Source organism: Blennius ocellaris (assembly GCF_963422515.1).
Source record: "Blennius ocellaris genome assembly, chromosome: 1".
In the NCBI taxonomy this organism is placed as follows: Eukaryota; Metazoa; Chordata; class Actinopteri; order Blenniiformes; family Blenniidae; genus Blennius; species Blennius ocellaris.
In genome coordinates this window covers 36,880,177-36,899,417 of record NC_137650.1, presented here as the reverse complement: position 1 = coordinate 36,899,417, position 19,241 = coordinate 36,880,177, and the positions used below count along the sequence as shown (strand labels likewise).

Here is a 19,241-nt window from a genome sequence, read left to right as displayed (position 1 = left end):
GTGACGCGTCGGACCGGAAGCAGCAGCGACGACACCGAATTATTACCGTTTTTATTCTGTGTAAATGTATTTTATAAACCATAGAGACTCAAAGGTAAAGGCTCTCTAAAGACGATATTTAATTATGATCCACTCTGATCCGGGTCGGACTCAAACTGTCGCGTGACACTTCCGGGTACGGGGAACATCCGGGTCTTCCGGCGTGACGCTCCGGACCGGAAGCAGCAACGAGGACACCGAATTATTTCACTTTTTATTCTCTGTAAAGTTATTTTATAAACCATAGAGTGTCAAAGGTAAAGGCTCTCTCAAGAGGATATTTAATAATAAAAACAAGCTTGTTCGCACAGTTTTTATAAATATAGCAGAGCGGTGCCGTGACGTCACCGGAAGCGAGGTGAGTGGATCCGTTGTCAGGCTCAGAAAGTAATTGAAGAGAAAAACAACAAACCATAAACTAGCAGCCGGTCGGTTCTCCCGGGTTCTGACCCCCCCGCTCGGTGCTCCGCTCCCCGGGGAACCAAAACTTTCTACCCGCTCAACGGGGGGGGGAGAGGGGGTTAAGCCGCTCGGACCAGCAACCTGTTGCTAACCAGCAGTTAGCCTCCTGCTAACCCGTTACCAACCAGCTGCTAACCTGCTAGCTGGTTTAGTTGTTGTATTTCGTAGTCGGCAAGAGTTTAGTTGTTGATGGTTTTGAGGTAAATCTGCTGCTTATTAAGTTTGAGGGAATGCGGTTTGGAAACTGTTGTCCTTGTTGTGTTGTCATGTTGTTGTGTTGATGTTTTGTTGTTGTGTCGTGATGATGTTGTGTAGTTGTGTCGATCTTGTGTTGTCGTGTTGATGTGTCATTGTGTTGATGTTGATGTTGATGTTGTGTTGATGTGATGTTGTGTTGATGTTGTCGTTGATATTGATGTTGTGTTGTTGGGTGCAGACTGAAGCTGAGGACCGTGTCCTGGTGCCCTGACCTCTGACCCCGACCTCTGACCTCCACCATGGCGGCGGCGACCAGCGGCACCAAGATCTCGTGGCGACTGCGTGAGTATGAGGCAGGTTTGACCTGGTTGCCATGGTAACACCAGCCTGACTGTCCCCCGGCGCCCCCTGCAGGAGAGTTCCAGGCGCACGGCGGCACCGTGACCTGCGGCGCTCTGGCCAAGAGCACCGGACGCCTGCTGGCCACCGGGGGGGACGACTGCAGGGTCAACCTGTGGTCGGTCAGCAAGGCCAACTGCATCATGGTGAGGCTTTCCACTGCACCACCACGCCTCCCGCTGCATCCCCCCGCCTCCCACTGCACCACCCCGCCTCCCACTGCACCACCCCGCCTCCCACTGCATCCCCCCGCCTCCCGCTGCATCCCCCCGCCTCCCACTGCACCACCCCGCCTCCCACTGCACCACCCCGCCTCCCACTGCACCACCCCGCCTCCCACTGCATCCCCCCGCCTCCGCTGCATCCCCCCGCCTCCCACTGCACCACCCCGCCTCCCACTGCACCACCCCGCCTCCCACTGCACCACCCCGCCTCCCACTGCATCCCCCCGCCTCCCACTGCACCACCCCGCCTCCCACTGCACCACCCCGCCTCCCACTGCACCACCCCGCCTCCCACTGCACCACCCCGCCTCCCACTGCATCCCCCCCCCTCCCACTGCACCACCACGCCTCCCGCTGCATCCCCCCACCTCCCACTGCACCACCCCGCCTCCCACTGCACCACCACGCCTCCCGCTGCATCCCCCCGCCTCCCACTGCACCACCCCGCCTCCCGCTGCATCCCCCCGCCTCCCACCGCACCACCCCGCCTCCCGCTGCACCACCACCCCGCCTCCCACTGCAGCACCACCACGCCTCCCACTGCACCACCACCCCGCCTCCCACTGCACCACCACCCCACCTCCCACTGCACCCCCCCCGCTTCCCACTGCACCCCCCCGCCTCCCACTGCACCACCACCCCGCCTCCCACTGCACCACCACCCCACCCCCCGCCTCCCACTGCACCACCACCACGCCTCCCACTGCACCACCACCCCACCCCCCGCCTCCCACTGCACCACCACCCCGCCTCCCACTGCACCACCACCCCGCCTCTCACTGCACCACCCCGCCTCCCACTGCACCACCACCCCGCCTCTCACTGCACCACCACGCCTCCCACTGCACCACCACCCCACCCCCACTGCACCCCCCCACTTCCCACTGCACCCCCCCGCCTCCCTCTGCACCACTGCGCCACTACACCGTCTGTCCCTCCAACCGCCTGTCCCTCTGTCCTCAGACCCTGACGGGTCACAAGACCTCGGTCCAGTGCGTCCAGATCAACTCCTCTGAGGACCAGGTCGCCGCCGGGTCCCAGTCCGGGTCCATCAGGGTCTGGGACCTGGAGGCTGTCAAGAGTAAGTGTGTGTGTGTATGTGTGGGAGAGGGCGAGCGAGGGGGAGAGAGAGAGAGAGAGACAGTTGTGTCTGTCCTCAGGTTTGAGGACTCTGATGGGACACAAGTCAAACGTCACCAGTCTGAGTTTCCACCCTTATGACAACCTGCTGGCCTCCAGCTCCATGGACACTAACATCAAGTGTGAGAGGTGTGAGGGAGGGAGGGTGAGGGAGGGAGGGGGGAGTGAGAGGGTGAGTCACAGTTTGTCTTCCTGAGTTGCTGATGAAGGTTTTCTCTTTGTTTTGCTCCGACAGGTTTGGGACGTCAGAAGAAGAAAGGATATGTGTTACATTTCAAGGTGAAGCGTGTGTGTGTGTGTGTGTGTGTGTGGGGGGGGGGGGGGGGGGACGACCACCTGAAGTGAGTTGTGTTTTTAGAGTGTGTGTGTGTGTGTGTGTGTGTGTGTGTGTGTGCAGGAACACACTGAGGCGGTTCGTTCTCTGGCCTTCAGTCCAGACGGGAAGTGGCTGGCCTCAGCAGGTGACGACTGTACAGTGAAGGTACAACCACAGACACTGTTGTCCCCTCGTGTCCACCAGTCCTCTGACGTGTGTGTGTGTGTGTGTGTGTGTGTGTGTGTGTGTGTGTGTAGCTGTGGGATCTGTCCCAGGGTAAAATCCTCAATGAGTTCCGGTCTCACTCTGCTCCGGTCGGCACCATCCAGTTTCACCCCAACGAGTACCTGCTGGCCTCAGGCAGCTCAGACAGGTCTGTGTCCGTCTCTCTGTCTCTGTGTCTCCGTCTCTCTCTGTCTCTGACCTCTCTCTCTCTCTCTCTCTCTCTCTCTCCTGCAGGACCATCAAGTTGTGGGATCTAGAGCGGGTTCTCCCTGGTCAGCTCGTTGGAAGGAGACACGTCTTCTGTCCGGTGAGTTCTGACTGCTGACCCCGGAACACCCCACTGTGACCTTTGACCTCTCCACTGTGACCTTTGACCTCTCCACTGTGACTTTGACCTCTCCACTTTGACCTTTGATCTCTCCACTGTGACCTTTGATCTCTCCACTTTGACCTTTTCCACTGTGACCTTTGACCTCTCCACTGTGACCTTTGACCCCTCACCTGTGCCCTTTGATCTCTCCACTGTGACCTTTGACCCCTCACCTGTGCCCTTTGATCTCTCCACTGTGACCTTTGACCCCTCACCTGTGCCCTCAGGTGCATCCTGTTCAACCAGGACGGGTCCTGCCTGTTCAGCGGGGCCTCGGACTCTCTGCGGGTCTTCGGCTGGGAGCCGGACCGCTGCCTGGACGTGGTGCCGGTGGGCTGGGGCAGGGTGTCGGACCTGTCGGTGTACGGCCAGCAGCTGGTGAGTCATGGTGCTACTGACTGACTGACCGACTGACCGCAGTACAGACCCACAGGTTCAGCAGACTCAGGCTCTCGCCCCCCTCTCTGCCAGATCGCCGTGTCCCACCAGCTGTCCACCGTCTCCATGTACGTCGTGGACCTGAGCAAGGTGAAGAGCGTCTCCGAGGCTCCGGGGGACGTCCAGGACGACCGGGCCGCTCGCCGCGCCCAAGGAACCCCGAGGAGCCGCGCTGAGGCGGAGCTACGACCGGCCGGAGACCACCTGCAGCTCCCAGAGGTACCTTGCCACACCTCCTGCTGCTCCGCTGAACCTCCTGCTGCTCCGCTGAACCTCCTGCTGCTCCGCTAATCATCCTGCTGCTCTGCTAAACCTCCTGCTGCTCTGCTAAACCTCCTGCTGCTCCACTAATCATCCTCCTGCTCTGCTAAACCTCCTGCTGCTCTGCTAAACCTCCTGCTGCTCTGCTAATCCTCCTGCTCTGCTAATACTCCTGCTGCTCCGCTAATCCTCCTGTTCTGCTAAACCTCCTGCTGCTCCGCTAATACTCCTGTTCTGCTAAACCTCCTGCTGCTCCGCTAATACTCCTGCTGCTCCGCTAATCCTCCTGCTCTGCTAAACTTCCTGCTGCTCTGCTAATACTCCTGCTGCTCCGCTAATCCTCCTGCTCTGCTGCTCCGCTAAACCTCCTGCTCTGCTGCTCCGCTAAACCTCCTGCTGCTGACAAACCCAGAGTTTGTCTTCAGGGTCAGTGTGTTCACCTGAAAGGGGCGGAGCTTCCTCACTGCTCTTCTTCTCCTTCACCTTTCACCTCCACTGGTTTGGAGGCGGAGTTTCCTCCGTGTGACTGTTTCCTGTTGGGAGTTCATCACCGTGACGACGGGAGGAGTTCTGCTCCCTGCTCGTGTTGCGTCGCGGTGCGAGAATCGGCTCCACTTCCTGTGTTCAGGGAGACGCAGCGCTCCGAGGCCGAGAGGAGGCGGAGCCCTGAGGGGGAGAGGCGGAGCCTCAGTGACGAGGAGACGGAGGAGAAGTTCTCCACCGCCGAGATCCACAGCGCCGAGGACTACAAGGAGATCTTCCAGCCCAAGAACGCCATCTGTAGGTCGTGTGTGTGTGTGTGTGTGTGTGTGTGTGTGTGTGTGTGTCTCTGATGTGACTCCTCCTCTTCCAGCGAGGACTCCTCCCCGGGTGTCGGAACCTTTTCCTGCTCCTCCAGAAGACGGTGAGTTTGAGTCTGAACCCGCTGGCCGTTTCCATGACAACGTTCTTAGAACAATGTACACACACACACACACACACACACACACACACACACACACACACACACACACACACGGAGGACACTTTGTCCTGATTGGCTCTCCTGGACTCCTGGGCACCGTTGTCATGGCGACAGACCCTGAGCCCGTCTGGCTGTCTTCCTTCACACAGACGCCGTCCTCCTCCCTTTCAACCGACACATGAAGGACCTGATCGCTGCTTTTCCCGACAAGCAGCAGGTCAGTGAACGCACCGCCTCCTGCCCACACACACACACACACACACACACACACACACAAAGAAGGCTACTTCAGCTGAACAGAGTGTAAAATGTACTTTAAGGCTCGTCACCTCCTCCTCCTGCTCCTCTTCCTCCTCCTGCTCCTCCTGCTCCTCCTCCTGCTCCTCCTCCAGGAGTGTGATGATGAAGTGTTCCTATGTTCCAGGTGAAGCCTGCGCCTCCTCCTGCGCCTCCTCCTGCTCCTGCTCCGTCAGCTCCGGTCCAGAGGGTGAAGCCCACCGTGGTCTCCTCCTCCTCCTCCTCAAAGCCACCCACACCCGTGGCTCCGCCCCCTTCGCAGGCCCCGCCCCCATCTGGCTGCAGACCAGTGGAGTTGATCCCGAGCAGCCGGAACGTTCCTCTGGGCCTCAACGTGGCCGACTTCCTGCCGGTGAGGACGACCTCCTGACCCCTGACCTTGACCCCTGACGGTGTTTCAGCCAATCACAGATCAGAGCAGGTCCAAACTCTGTTCTCTGTGCAGGACAGGTGGAGAAAAGGTGGAGGACAGGTGGAGGACAGGTGGAGGGAAGGTGGACAGGTGGAGGGAAAGTGGAGGAAAGGTGGAGGACAGGTGGAGGGAAGGTGGAGGACAGGTGGAGGAAAAGTGGAGGACAGGTGGAGGAAAGGTGGAGGGAAAGTGGAGGGAAGGTGGACAGGTGGAGGGAAAGTGGAGGAAAGTGGAGGAAAAGTGGAGGACAGGTGGAGGAAAGGTGGAGGGAAGGTGGAGGACAGGTGGAGGAAAAGTGGAGGACAGGTGGAGGGAAGGTGGAGGGAAAGTGGAGGGAAGGTGGAGGACAGGTGGAGGGAAAGTGGAGGGAAGGTGGAGGGAAAGTGGAGGACAGGTGGAGGGAAGGTGGAGGGAAAGTGGAGGAAAGTGGAGGACAGGTGGAGGGAAAGTGGAGGACAGGTGGAGGGAAAGTGGAGGACAGGTGGAGGGAAGGTGGAGGGAAAGTGGAGGAAAGTGGAGGAAAAGTGGACAAGTGGAGGAAAAGTGGAGGACAGGTGGAGGGAAAGTGGAGGACAGGTGGAGGGAAAGTGGAGGACAGGTGGAGGGAAGGTGGAGGGAAAGTGGAGGAAAAGTGGAGGACAGGTGGAGGACAGGTGGAGGGAAAGTGGAGGGAAGGTGGACAGGTGGAGGAAAAGTGGAGGGAAAGTGGAGGAAAGTGGAGGAAAAGTGGAGGACAGGTGGAGGGAAAGTGGAGGACAGGTGGAGGGAAAGTGGAGGACAGGTGGAGGGAAAGTGGAGGACAGGTGGAGGGAAGGTCTTCCTCCCTTTAGGAGTCAATTTCTCTCAAGACAGCAGAACCACTAACCCCCCCCCCCCCCCCCCCCCCCCCCCAGGCCTCGGGCTCCCCCGTCTCCCTCTCTGATGAAGAGGCTCTGACCCTGATGAAGAAAGGTCATGACACCATGTGTGTGATGCTCAGCAGCCGGCTGAAGAACCTGGAGACGGTCAGGGGGGTGTGGAGGCGCGAGGACATCAAGGTACCGCTGACCTCTGACCTCTGTGACACCCCCCTGACCTCTGACCTCCTGTCACCCCCTGACCTCTGACCTGTGTTGTCCAGAGTGCTGTGGACGCTGCCGTCTCAATGAAAGATCAGTCCATCGTGGTGGACCTTCTGAATATCATCAACCTGCAGCCGTGAGACACACACACACACACACACACGCACACACACACACACACGCACACACACACACACACACACGCACGCACACACACACACACACACACACACACACACACACACACACACACACACACACACACAGTGACGATCAGTGTGTTTCTAGGTCTCTATGGAAACTGGACTTGTGTACGACCGTCTTGCCTCAACTGGACAAACTGCTGCAGAGCAAATATGAGAGGTGTGTGTGTGTGTGTGTGTGTGTGTGTGTGTGTGTGTGTGTGTGTGTGTGTGTGTGTGTGTGTGTGTGTGTGTGTGTTACAGTGCGTGTGTGTGTGTGTGTGTTACAGTGTGTGTGTTACAGTGTGTGTGTGTGTTACAGTGTGTGTGTTACAGTGTGTGTGTGTGTGTTACAGTGTGTTTTACAGTGTATGTGTGTGTTTTACTGTGTGTGTTAGTGTGTGTGTGTGTTACAGTGCGTGTGTTAGTGTGTGTGTGTGTGTTACAGTGCGTGTGTTAGTGTGTGTGTGTGTGTGTGTGTTACTGTGTGTGTGTGTTACAGTGCGTGTGTTAGTGTGTGTGTGTGTGTGTTACAGTGCGTGGTGTGTTAGTGTGTGTGTTACAGTGTGTGTGTGTGTTACTGTGTGTGTGTGTTAGTGTGTGTGTGTTACAGTGTATGTGTGTGTGTGTGTGTGTTACAGTGTGTGTGTTACAGTGTGTGTGTGTGTGTGTGTGTGTTACAGTGTGTTTTACAGTGTATGTGTGTGTTTTACTGTGTGTGTGTGTTTTACAGTGTGTGTGTTACAGTGTGTGTGTGTGTGTGTTAGTGTGTGTGTTAGTGTGTGTGTGTGTTACAGTGCGTGTGTTAGTGTGTGTGTGTGTGTGTGTGTTACTGTGTGTGTGTGTTACAGTGCGTGTGTTAGTGTGTGTGTGTTACAGTGTGTGTGTGTGTGTGTTACAGTGTGTTTTACAGTGTATGTGTGTGTTTTACTGTGTGTGTGTTACAGTGCGTGTGTTAGTGTGTGTGTGTTACAGTGTGTGTGTGTGTGTGTTACAGTGTGTTTTACAGTGTATGTGTGTGTTTTACTGTGTGTGTGTGTGTGTGTTATAGTGTGTGTGTGTTTTACAGTGTGTGTGTTACAGTGTGTGTGTGTGTGTCCTCCAGCTACGTCCACACCGGCTGCTCCTCCCTAAAACTCATCATGAAACATTTCTGGTCTTTGATCTCTGACACGCTGAAGGCCACGCCCTCTGTGGGCGTCGACATCACCCGAGAGGAGCGGTGAGTCTCTCACTCACACACACACACACACACACACACACACCCCTCACCCTCCTCCACCCTCAGACACCAGAAGTGCCAGCTGTGCTGCAAGCAGCTGAGGAACCTCCGTCAGGTGGTGAAGAACAAGGCGGGGCTTGTCGGTCGCCATGGCAGCACCTTCACCGAACTGCAGCTGCTGATGGCGCCGCTGGAGGACGTCCTGTGACCCGCCGGAGGACCAGAGGACGTCCTGTGACCCGCCGGAGGACCAGAGGACGTCCTGTGACCCGCCGGAGGACCAGAGGACGTCCTGTGGGACGCCGTCCCCCGAGGGAGGGTTCTGGACCGGAGCTGCTTTTCTACTCCTCACTTCCTGTTTATTTAAATAAAGTGACAATTTTGTTGAAACCTGGACCTGGTCTGTCCTGGTCTGTCCTGGACCTGGTCTCTGGACCTGGTCTCCACCTTACCAGACCAGGGGTACGTCTGAATTGTCCCTCCTACGTCCTTATCGACTTGTCCTGAACCCTGGAAGTCTGAAAAGACTCAATGTTTCCTTTAGCCTAGGAAACACTGATGCTTCCTTTAGCCTAGGAAACACTGATGCTCTCCTAGCACCTTTCCTCACCTCCTTGAGGACCGACGCCGTCTCGCCGGTCAGATCAAAGAACTGGAGCCCCGGCAGTTTTTCTTACTTTATTAAAAAGGAAAATACAAAAGAAACGACGGACAGTGAACGCACCGCGGCAGCTACAGAGGTCAAAGGTCACCTTCTGTTCCGAGTGGCTGAGCAGACGTCAACACTTCATTTCCAACATGTGGAACTCATGAATTAGAATCCAAAATAATCCAGGATAAAAAAAAAAAAAAATCAGAAAAAAAGTTTAAAAAACATTTTTAAACTTTTTTTCCCACTGAAATCAAATAAAACCAAGTTTATTTACCTGAATATAAGTTAAAATAGGAGAGAAGACAGATTAACCAATAATCTGACTAGAACCTTCATCGCTGCGTGAAGAACTTAAATAAAACAACTTTAAAGTGCAACTTTCCAAAGAAAAATACTGATTAGGAAGCTCCCCGTCGCCACGGCAACCAGACCACAACCACATGCCTCGGCCAATCAGAGGAGGAGCAGAGGAGGAGGTCTCAGGCCGTCATCTTCAGTCGTCCTGCAGAGAAGATCCAGCGTTAGTCTCTTTGATCCTCTTTGATCCTCGTCAGTGACTGGAGGTGAAAACACGTCTCCTCTCTCGTCTCCATGGAAACGTCAGGTTGTCTACGACGCTTCGCATCAGGACGAGCTTCCTACAACGCCTGGGACTCGCTCCGAGTTCTGGGTTCTAGGTTCTCTCTTATCCTGCTAAATTCAGGATTTGGACCCGTTGTCATGGCGACCCGACGACTGACGTTTCAGGGTGTTTGTGGACATGAACCACAAACACCCTGAAGAATGTTTTCAGATCCGTCGACGAGGACGAGGAGGAATCAATCCCACAATGCTTTGCTGTCCAGCCGGGCCGGGGGTGGGGGAGGGGTTAGCTTAGCTTAGCTTAGCTTAGCACAGCACAGCACAAAGAGAGTAAATGGAGGGAAACTGCTAGCTTCCCTCCTGAAAACTGAAGTTCACCAATCAAGCTTTTACTTTGGAACAAACAGGAAGTCACTGATTAAAAAACATGCAGATTCACTTAAAGGAGATTTCTCTTCTTTATTGTTTGTCGTTGTTTGAGCAGAGAAAGTCGTTTTGAACGACGTCAGACTGGATCTTTGTGCCGAGCGGCGCTGAAACGACTCGGCCCGTTCACACCGCGACCCTTTCAGATTAAAACGCTGAAATTTTTGTTCCATTTACACGACAACTTTCTGAAAATGACTCGTCACCAGCTTGGTGAGAACTCGTAGTTCTGCACATGCTCAGTAGAGCCCGTCAGAACAACGTTTCCTCCGTGGTGCCATGTTCTCCTGGACTTAGTACTTTTATTTTGACAGTCACTGTAATAATCCAATTTAGTGGTTTATTTTGACAGTCACTAATAACAATCCACTTGGTAGTTTTAGTTTGACAGTCGCTGGAATAACAATCCAACTTGGTAGTTTTTATTTTGACAGTCACTGTAATAACAATCCAACTTGGTAGTTTTAGTTTGACAGTCGCTGGAATAACATTCCAATTTAGTGGCTTTATTTTGACAGTCACCGTAATAACAATCCAACCTGGTAGTTTTATTTTGACAGTCACTGTAATAATCCAACTTGGTGGTTTTATTTTGACAGTCACCGTAACAACTGCGTTTTCCCTTCAAACGTTGTCGTGGAAACGGTGTCTCAGCGGAGGGGGGGTGGGGTTTGGGGGGGGGGGTGGGTGTAGGGGGGAGGGGGGGTGCTGTTGAGCGCTCCATGCCAAAGCTGTCGACCAATCGGCACGCGGCTCACCTACCTGCCCACCGTCCCCCACCAATGGGCCGCCTCCGTCTGCCTGCCGGTCTGCAAACCAACCAATCAGACCACAGAGTGACTCAGAGGGGGCGGGGCAGACGGAGCGCGGGGCTCCTCCTCCTCCCGCCCTCCTACAGCTCAGACCTGCGACGTTCAGGAGGACCGGGTTACTGCAAGTCCCACAATGCACTGCTGCAGAGAGCTCACTGGGGAAGGTGTGTGTGTGTGTGTGTGTGTGTGTGTGTGTGTGTGTGTGTGTGTGTGTGTACCCGTGGCGAGCTGGGACTGCGACCGCCGCCGGGAGCCGCCGGCGCCTCTGGAGGTGGAGGAGAGGGTGGAGCCGGCGCTGCTGGCCCGGGAGAGGGGGAGGGGGAGGGGCGTGACCGGGGGGGGAGTCCAGCTGGGGAGGCAGAAGGTCAAAGGTCAGAGGTCAGAGGTCAGCGGCGGAGGGGGCGTGTGGGGGGGGGGGGGGGCACCGGCCGGGCGTCTCGCCGTCCCACCTCCACGCTGTCGTGCGTCGGCGACGACGAGGCGGACGAGTTGTCGTGTCTCCTGGAGGACGAGGCTCCGCCCACTTCCACGCTGCGCACGTCGCTGGGCGAACTTCAGGGAGCACACCGACTCACTCAGGTTGCTGGGCAACGGGGACACCTGAGGGAGAGAGGGAGGAGTCAGGGTGGGAGGGGAGGGGGCCGGTCGGAGAGGAGGGGCGGGGCCGAGAGGAGGGGCGGGGCCTACCTGCACCATCATCAGGGTCTTGCTGTCCCCGCTCAGCGAGTCTGCAGCAGGTAGGTGAGACGGGAGTTCCTGAAGGGGACGTGGGCGAGTCTCGCCCTCAGGGCGCTGATCACGTCTCCCAGCGCCGACAGAGACTTGTTGATGCACTGAGCCTCGCGGAGGCGACGCCCCTCCGCCCCCCGAACGGCCAATACGCTCCGAGCCCGCCAGGTCCACCAGGTTCAGCCTCCCTGAGGAGGACCAGGGTCAGGACCAGGACCAGGACCAGGACCTGGACCAGTGCCTGTACCTCGTGTGTGTGTGTGTGTGTACTTGTGTGTGTGTGTGTGTGTGTACCTTGAGTGTGAGTGTGTGTGTGTACCTTGAGTGTGTGTGTGTGTGTGTGTGTGTGTGTACCTTGAGTGTGAGTGTGTGTGTGTGTGTGTGTGTGTGTGTGTGTACCTTGAGTGTGAGTGTGTGTGTGTGTGTGTGTGTGTGTGTGTGTGTGTGTGTGTGTGTGTGTGTGTGTGTGTGTGTGTGTGTGTGTGTGTGTACCTTGAGTGTGTGTCCCAGTACTCAGGTTGTATCCAGACACAGTAACGACCAGCAGAGCGTGAGATCTAGAACTGTGTTCATTCAGGTTGGTGCCGGAGGTGGAGCGGTTCCTGTGGCCCAGGGCCAGCACCTGCACACACACACACACACGCACACGCACACGTACGCGTACGCACGCACGCACACACACACACACACACACACAGACCAGGTAGAACAACGCAGTAGAACGGTGGGGGTAGGGGGGAGGTTAGGCTCCGCCCCCTCCTGCAGGTGTCCTCACCTTGTTGATGTCCTCGGGACTCTGGACCTGGACCTCCGTCAGTCCGGGGACGTAGAGACGTCCACTACCGTCTGGGTTCATCTTGATGTCCAGTTTATCTGAGGGCTGGTCCACCAGCAGGTCCCTACACACACACACACACACACACACACACACACACACACTTATAGGAACAGCAAAGACTCCCAGACCCCCCGGGACCCCCTCAGACCCCCCAGGACCCCTCAGACCCCCCGGGACCCCCCCCCCCCCTCACCTCAGGTCTCGTTGTAGATCTCCAGCAGGCTGACGGAGATCTTGTGGTCCCAGTCGGAGGACTTGTCCGTCACCTCGGAGAACAGCAGGCGCAGCGCCCGCTGGTTGATACCGGGGTCTGAGGCCACGCCCTGAGGACACAGAGGGGGCGGAGCTTAGTGGCGCACCGATGAGGGGCCCCCTCCCCCGGGGCACCGGCCGCCTTACCTCCATGGTGTAGGTCTTCCCCGAGCCGGTCTGGCCGTACGCCAGGATGCAGACGTTGAAGCCGTCGATACAGGAAGTGACCAGAGACTGGACCTCCTGGAACACCTGGGGACCAACCGGGGGGGTCAGAGGACGGGCCGACCCCCGACCCCCGACCTGCGGGCGACTCACCTCCTCCTGCGAGGCCTGAGGGGGAAAACACGCGGTCCAGCTGGAAGGTCATGACCTTGCCCCTGCAGCTCAGGTAGAGCACGGCGTCGTCGGTCCGGGTCGAAGCTCAGCAGGGTCTTGGCCTCGGCGGAGTCCTGCTCCTCCTGACGGACCGGACGGACCCGGCACAACACCCGGATGTTACCTAGGAAACCAGAGGGTCACCTGGTCATCGGGCCCAGGGCCGGGCTGGAGGCTCAAACAAACAACAAACAACGGAACACGAGGAACATCCTGGACTTCAGGTCATGAAACACTACAGATGAAAGTCTTTATTCCGTCTAGAGGATGAAAGTCTTTATTTCGTCTAGAGGATGAAAGTCTTTATTCCATATAGAGGATGAGTCTTTATTCCATAGAGAGGATGAAAGTCTTTATTCCATAGAGAGGATGAAAGTCTTTATTCCATATAGAGGATGAAGTCTTCATTCCATAGAGAGGATGAAAGTCTTTATTCCATATAGAGGATGAAAGTCATTATTCCATAGAGAGGATGAAAGTCTTTATTCCATATAGAGGATGAAAGTCTTTATTCCATAGAGAGGATGAAAGTCTTTATTCCATAGAGAGGATGAAAGTCTTTATTCCATCTAGAGGATAAAAGTCTTTATTCCATATAGAGGATCAAAGTCTTTATTTCCCTAAAGAGACACAGACAGACGCACGCACGCACGCACACGCGCACACACACACACACACACACACACACACACACACACACACACACACACACACACACACACACACACCACACACACACACACACACACACACACACACACACACACACCACACACACGTACCTTTCAGTCGAACCAGCTCGTTGTGACATTTCTTCCTCAGGTTCATTTCCCGCTTGTATTTACAGAGAAGCTCCTGATTGGTGGAACTGACGTCGGTGATCACCTGACAGATCTGAGACAGTGTTGTGTTGATGTGTGGCACACAGTGTGTGTGTGTGTGTGTGTGTGTGTGTGTGTGTGTGTGTGTGTGTGTGTGTGTGTCCCACCTCCTGCTTGGCCTCACTGATCGCCTTGTCCAGCATGAAGGGAAACTCTGAACCTGCTTCTTCAGACTGTTGTAGTCGGAGGTGAGAGTCCGGAGGGCCGGCTGGAGGCTGAGCAGGTTCATCCTCACCCCTGGAGCAAGGCACACCACAGGTCACACACACACACACACACACACACCACACACACACACACACACACACACACACACACACACACACACACACACACACAACACACACACACACACACACACACACACACACACACACACACACACACACACACACACACACACACACACACACACACACACACACACACACACACACACCTGCCAGGTTCTCGTGCACCGCCTTCATCTCGCTCTCCCGCCCGGATGAACGCCTCCTCGATCACCGGTTCTTCTCCTCCTCCAGGTTCTGCATCTCGGCCTCCAGCTGGCCCTGGGCCCGCTCCATCTCCCCCTCGTAGACCAGGACCTGAGGGGGGGGGACACCCGGACCAGGAGGGTGCGTCAGGCCGCTTCACACAAGCGCCAAGCTAAGCTAAGCTAAGCTAAGCTAACTGTTTCTGTGAAGCTCCAGCAACAACTAACGCGACGTGTTCGTCAAAGTACGAAGGACAATGTTACATAACTGAAGCTAAAGCAGCTAATGGTTCTTGTGCTAAGCTAGCAGGTTGTTAGCATAGCGGTGCTATGCTAACGGGACATGGAGAGGGGACGGTGGGTGTGTCGGGACCAGGACACGGCCCCGGGACACAGAGGCACTCAGGTGTTAGCGGGGACACGTGCTGAACGAGCGGAATCAAAATGGCCGACCTTGGACGGCCTGCGGACCGCCTCGTGGTCGCTCCGGCAGACGACGCCGCAGGACGAGCGGCTGCAGCCCGACGCAGGACAACAGAGACAGAGACACAGCTGACTGTCTGACCACAGACACCAGGCTCCGCCCCCCCACACAGGCTCCGCCTCCCCCACACAGGCCCCGCCCCCACACACCTGAGGACACCTCACTGTCCAACCACAAACATCAGTGTATCCAGGCTCCGCCCCCAACACAGGCTCCGCCCCCACACTCCCAGACTCCTGTCTGACCCGTTCCAACCCACCCACATCAGGCCCCGGCCCCACATCGCCCCCAGGCCACGCCCCCTAGACCCACCTGGGTGCGCAGCTGGGTGCAGCTCCTCTGGGACTCGTGCAGCTGCGTCTCCAGCTCCCGCAGCAGCGCCCGCTGCGCCGCCAGCTGCTCCTGCAGGACGCCGTTCTTCACCTGCAGGTCGGCCGACTCCACCTGCACCGTCTGGGTCACGTACTGACGGAGAGGGTGGGGGACACGCAGAACCGTCAGACCGGGGCTCTGTTGGGGGGGGGGGCTCTGTGGGGGGGGGCCTCACCTTGACTCGCGGCGGCGTGGCGGCCTGCCTCGCCAGCTCGTCCTCGCACTCCCGCAGGCGGAGGGACAGGTGGTGCTCGTCCTCCGCCTGCCGCCTCCCGCTCTGCTGCAGCTGCCGCTGCAGCGCCTCCACCCTGCCGCGCTCCTCCTGCAGCTGCTGCTCCACCTCAGCCAGCCGCCGCTCCTTCTGCCGGGCCTGGGCCTCCCAGTGGGGCTCCGCCTCCCGGCGGAGAGGCTCCGCCCCCTGCAGGATCACAGCCAATAGGAGCAGGGATCAGAGGATCAAAGTGAATAAATGAGTTGTGCACATGGCTGTCGTGTACAGTGTGTGTGTGTGTGTGTGTGTGTGTGTGTGTGTGTGTGTGTGTGTGTGTGTGTGTGTGTGTGTGTGTGTGTGTGTGTGTGTGTGTGTGTACCTGGCAGTAGCTGCAGAGCTTCAGGCTCTCTGAGCTCCTCCATGACTTCAGCTCCTGCTTCAGACGCTGGTTCTCCACCTGCAGGAGCTCCAGCTGCTTCTCCAGGTCCGTCGCCCCCTGCAGGACACACACAGTAACACACACACACACACACACACACACACACACACACACACACACACACACACACACACACACACACACACACACACACACACACACACACACACAATTCCATCTGTTTACATGTGGATCAGTTTCAGCTCTAACAGTCTTCCTGTGTTCCGTCTGCAGTTATCAGATCCTGGTGTGTGTGTGTGTGTGTGTGTGTGTGTGTGTGTGTGTGTGTGTGTGTGTGTGTGTGTGTGTGTGTGTGTGTGTGTGTGTGTGTGTGTGTGTGTGTGTGTGTGTGTGTGTGTGTGTGTGTGTGAGGAATGTGGTCTCACCAGCTCAGAGCGAAGTCTCTCCACCTCCTGGCTTTGATCCAACAGCTTCTCCTCCAGCTCCGCCACCTGAACACATCCACAAGGACCTGGTGGGCACACCTGGAAAACCTCTGGAAACACCTGGAAAATCTCTGGAAACACCTGGAAAACCTCTGGATACACCTGGAAACCTCTAGATACACCTGTAAACCTGGTAGATACACCTGGAAAACCTCTAGATACACCTGTAAACCTCTGGATACACCTGTAAACCTGGTAGATACACCTGGAAAACCTCTGGATACACCTGTAAACCTCTAGATACACCTGGAAAACCTCTGGATACACCTGTAAACCTCTGGATACACCTGTAAACCTGGTAGATACACCTGGAAAACCTCTGGATACACCTGTAAACCTCTAGATACACCTGGAAAACCTCTGGATGCACCTGTAAACCTCTGGATACACCTGTAAACCTGGTAGATACACCTGTAAACCTCTAGATACACCTGTAAACCTCTAGATACACCTGGAAAACCTCTGGATACACCTGTAAACCTCTAGATACACCTGTAAACCTCTAGATACACCTGGAAAACCTCTGGATACACCTGGAAAACCTCTGGATACACCTGTAAACCTCTAGATACACCTGTAAACCTCTAGATACACCTGGAAAACCTCTAGATACACCTGGAAAACCTCTGGATGCACCTGTAAACCTGGTAGATACACCTGGAAAACCTCTGGATACACCTGTAAACCTCTAGATACAACTGGAAAACCTCTGGATACACCTGGAAAACCTCTGGATACACCTGGAAAACCTCTGGATGCACCTGGAAAACCTCTAGATACACCTGTAAACCTCTAGATACACCTGGAAAACCTCTAGATACACCTGGAAAACCTCTAGATACACATGTAAAACCTCTAGATACACCTGGAAAACCTCTGGATGCACCTGGAAAACCTCTAGATACACCTGTAAACCTCTAGATACACCTGGAAAACCTCTGGATACACCTGGAAAACCTCTGGATACACCTGGAAAACCTCTAGATACACCTGGAAAACCTCTAGATACACCTGGAAAACCTCTAGATACACCTGGAAAACCTCTAGATACACCTGGAAAACCTCTGGATGCACCTGTAAACCTGGTAGGAACATCTGGAGTTACCTGTGTGTGCAGCCGCGTGACGAGCTGCTCCTCTTCTACACTGAAATAATGTGGCTGAACCAGCCTGAAGCCTGCACACACACACACACACACACACACACACACACACACACACACACACACACACACACACACACACACACACACACACACACACACACACACACACACACACACACACACACACACACACACACACACACACACACACACACACACACACACACACAGGTTAATCAGTGTTTAAAATGTTTGACAAAGAATGTATAAATCTCACCGTTTGCAGACGACTGCTGCTCCTGCAGCTTGAGCACACCTCCTGCTGCCTCCTGCTGCTCCTCCTCCTGCTCCTCCTCCTGCTCCTCCTGCTGCTCCTCCTGCTGCTCCTCCTGCTGCTCCCGTTCTCAGCTGCTGCAGCAGGAGGCGACGCGTTACCTCTTCAGAGTGGAGACGAGTTTGAAACTCGGCGACTCGGTTCTGGAGAGAGAGAGAGACAGAGAGAGAGAGAGAGCAAGAGAGAGAGAGAGAGAGCAAGAGAGAGAGAGAGCAAGAGAAAGAGAGAGAGAGCGAGAGCGAGACAGAGAGAGAGAGCGAGAGAGAGAGAGACAGACAGAGACAGAGCGAGAGAGAGACAGAGAGAGAGCGAGAGAGAAAGAGAGAGACAGAGACAGAGAGAGAGAGAGAGAGAGAGAGAGAGACAGAGAGCGAGAGAGAGAAAGAGAGAGAGAAAGAGAGAGACAGAGAGAGAGAAAGAGAGAGACAGAGAGAGAGAAAGAGAGAGACAGACAGAGAGAGAGAGAGAGCTTCAGTTGAGCCTCTCGGATTAATAAAGTTTGTTCTACACAGACGATGCAGGTTGTTACAGCAGGAGAACCAGGTGACGTCCTGGAGGAGCGCGCACACACACACACACACACACACACACACACACACACACACACACACACACACACACACACACACACACACACACACACACACACACACACACACACACACACACACACACACACACACACACACACACACACACACACACACACACACACCTGTACCAGCGGCTCCTGGCTCAGCGGTGTGACGGCGGGCAGAGAGAGGAAGGATCCTTCGTCTTCATCACTCATCAGGACGTCCACTGAGCTGGCTGCAGACGGAGGAGGAAGATCAGCACCACACCTCCACCTGCTGCCCCACACCTCCACCTGCTGCCCCACACCTCCACCTGCTGCACCTCCACCTCCACCTGCTGCCCCTCCACCTGCTGCCCCACACCTCCACCTCCACCTGCTGCACCTCCACCTCCACCTGCTGCATCACACCACCTGCTGCCCCACACCTCCACCTGCTGCCGCCGGGAGGCTGAGGTCAAACTACAGGTCGCGACAGGAAGCCCCACTTTCCAGGTGTCAAATTACAGAAGGAGGCAAACTCGGATATGAAAGCGTTCTCCAGGAGATCGTCTGGAGAACGTGTGGAGAACCTGGAGAACGTGTAGAGAACGTGTGTAGAACCTGGACGGTCCGGAGAGGAGAGCAGAACCTCGGCGCCACACAGGAAGTGACTCAGGACCTCCTCTGCTCCTCCTATCAGCCGCTTGCTGGAATGTGGGACGATCTCCATGGCAACCGGTCCGACCAGATAACGGCCGATAACTCATTAACCTGCACAGACCGGCCTGGAACCGCAGGGTCACAGTCCAGGTTCTGGTTGCTGGTTCAGGTCCAGCTGGTCTGGAGAACTTAAGAACCTGCATGTTGCTTCATGAGTGAAGAGAAACAAGTTCCTTCAGTTTGACGCACACCAGTGCTACGATGCTAATGCTACCATGCTAATGCCTCAACACCAGTGCTACGGTGCTAATGCTACGATGCTAATGCCTCAACACCAGTGCTACGATGCTAATGCCACAACACCAGTGCTACGATGCTAATGCTATGATGCTAATGCTA

General features: G+C 55.7%; 2 protein-coding genes across 2 annotated transcripts in view; one reads left to right on the top strand and one right to left on the bottom strand.

Annotated features, from left to right (window-relative positions):
• Positions 1-417: 417 nt before the first annotated feature.
• Positions 418-8,418, top strand: katnb1 (katanin p80 (WD repeat containing) subunit B 1; the record flags this gene model as incomplete). The annotated part of the gene is given in 23 exon segments (XM_080520486.1): positions 418-701; positions 938-1,041; positions 1,114-1,244; positions 2,286-2,403; positions 2,483-2,583; positions 2,698-2,715; positions 2,718-2,741; positions 2,860-2,943; positions 3,036-3,151; positions 3,238-3,265; positions 3,267-3,310; positions 3,601-3,751; positions 3,845-3,946; positions 3,948-4,030; positions 4,701-4,852; positions 4,926-4,976; positions 5,186-5,253; positions 5,461-5,685; positions 6,639-6,782; positions 6,866-6,942; positions 7,095-7,169; positions 8,094-8,210; positions 8,277-8,418. Coding segments are annotated over 22 exon segments (2,094 nt in total). The 5' UTR covers positions 418-701; positions 938-998.
• Positions 8,419-9,225: 807 nt separating this feature from the next.
• Positions 9,226-19,241, bottom strand: part of LOC308131586 (kinesin-like protein KIFC3) — a 16,052-nt gene continuing 6,036 nt past the window's right edge. Inside the window, 31 exon segments of the mRNA XM_080498366.1 lie at positions 9,226-9,364; positions 10,629-10,679; positions 10,901-11,021; positions 11,023-11,031; positions 11,132-11,221; positions 11,223-11,282; positions 11,370-11,413; positions 11,416-11,548; positions 11,550-11,599; positions 11,904-12,033; positions 12,187-12,310; positions 12,443-12,446; positions 12,449-12,572; positions 12,649-12,753; positions 12,820-12,846; positions 12,848-12,910; positions 12,912-13,003; positions 13,662-13,773; positions 13,868-13,917; positions 13,920-13,997; positions 14,200-14,236; positions 14,238-14,263; positions 14,266-14,347; positions 15,032-15,184; positions 15,267-15,509; positions 15,682-15,798; positions 16,128-16,193; positions 17,293-17,363; positions 17,570-17,576; positions 17,578-17,769; positions 18,342-18,436. Coding sequence (XP_080354492.1) covers positions 9,342-9,364; positions 10,629-10,679; positions 10,901-11,021; positions 11,023-11,031; positions 11,132-11,221; positions 11,223-11,282; positions 11,370-11,413; positions 11,416-11,548; positions 11,550-11,599; positions 11,904-12,033; positions 12,187-12,310; positions 12,443-12,446; positions 12,449-12,572; positions 12,649-12,753; positions 12,820-12,846; positions 12,848-12,910; positions 12,912-13,003; positions 13,662-13,773; positions 13,868-13,917; positions 13,920-13,997; positions 14,200-14,236; positions 14,238-14,263; positions 14,266-14,347; positions 15,032-15,184; positions 15,267-15,509; positions 15,682-15,798; positions 16,128-16,193; positions 17,293-17,363; positions 17,570-17,576; positions 17,578-17,769; positions 18,342-18,436 — 2,579 coding nt within the window. The 3' untranslated portion in view covers positions 9,226-9,341.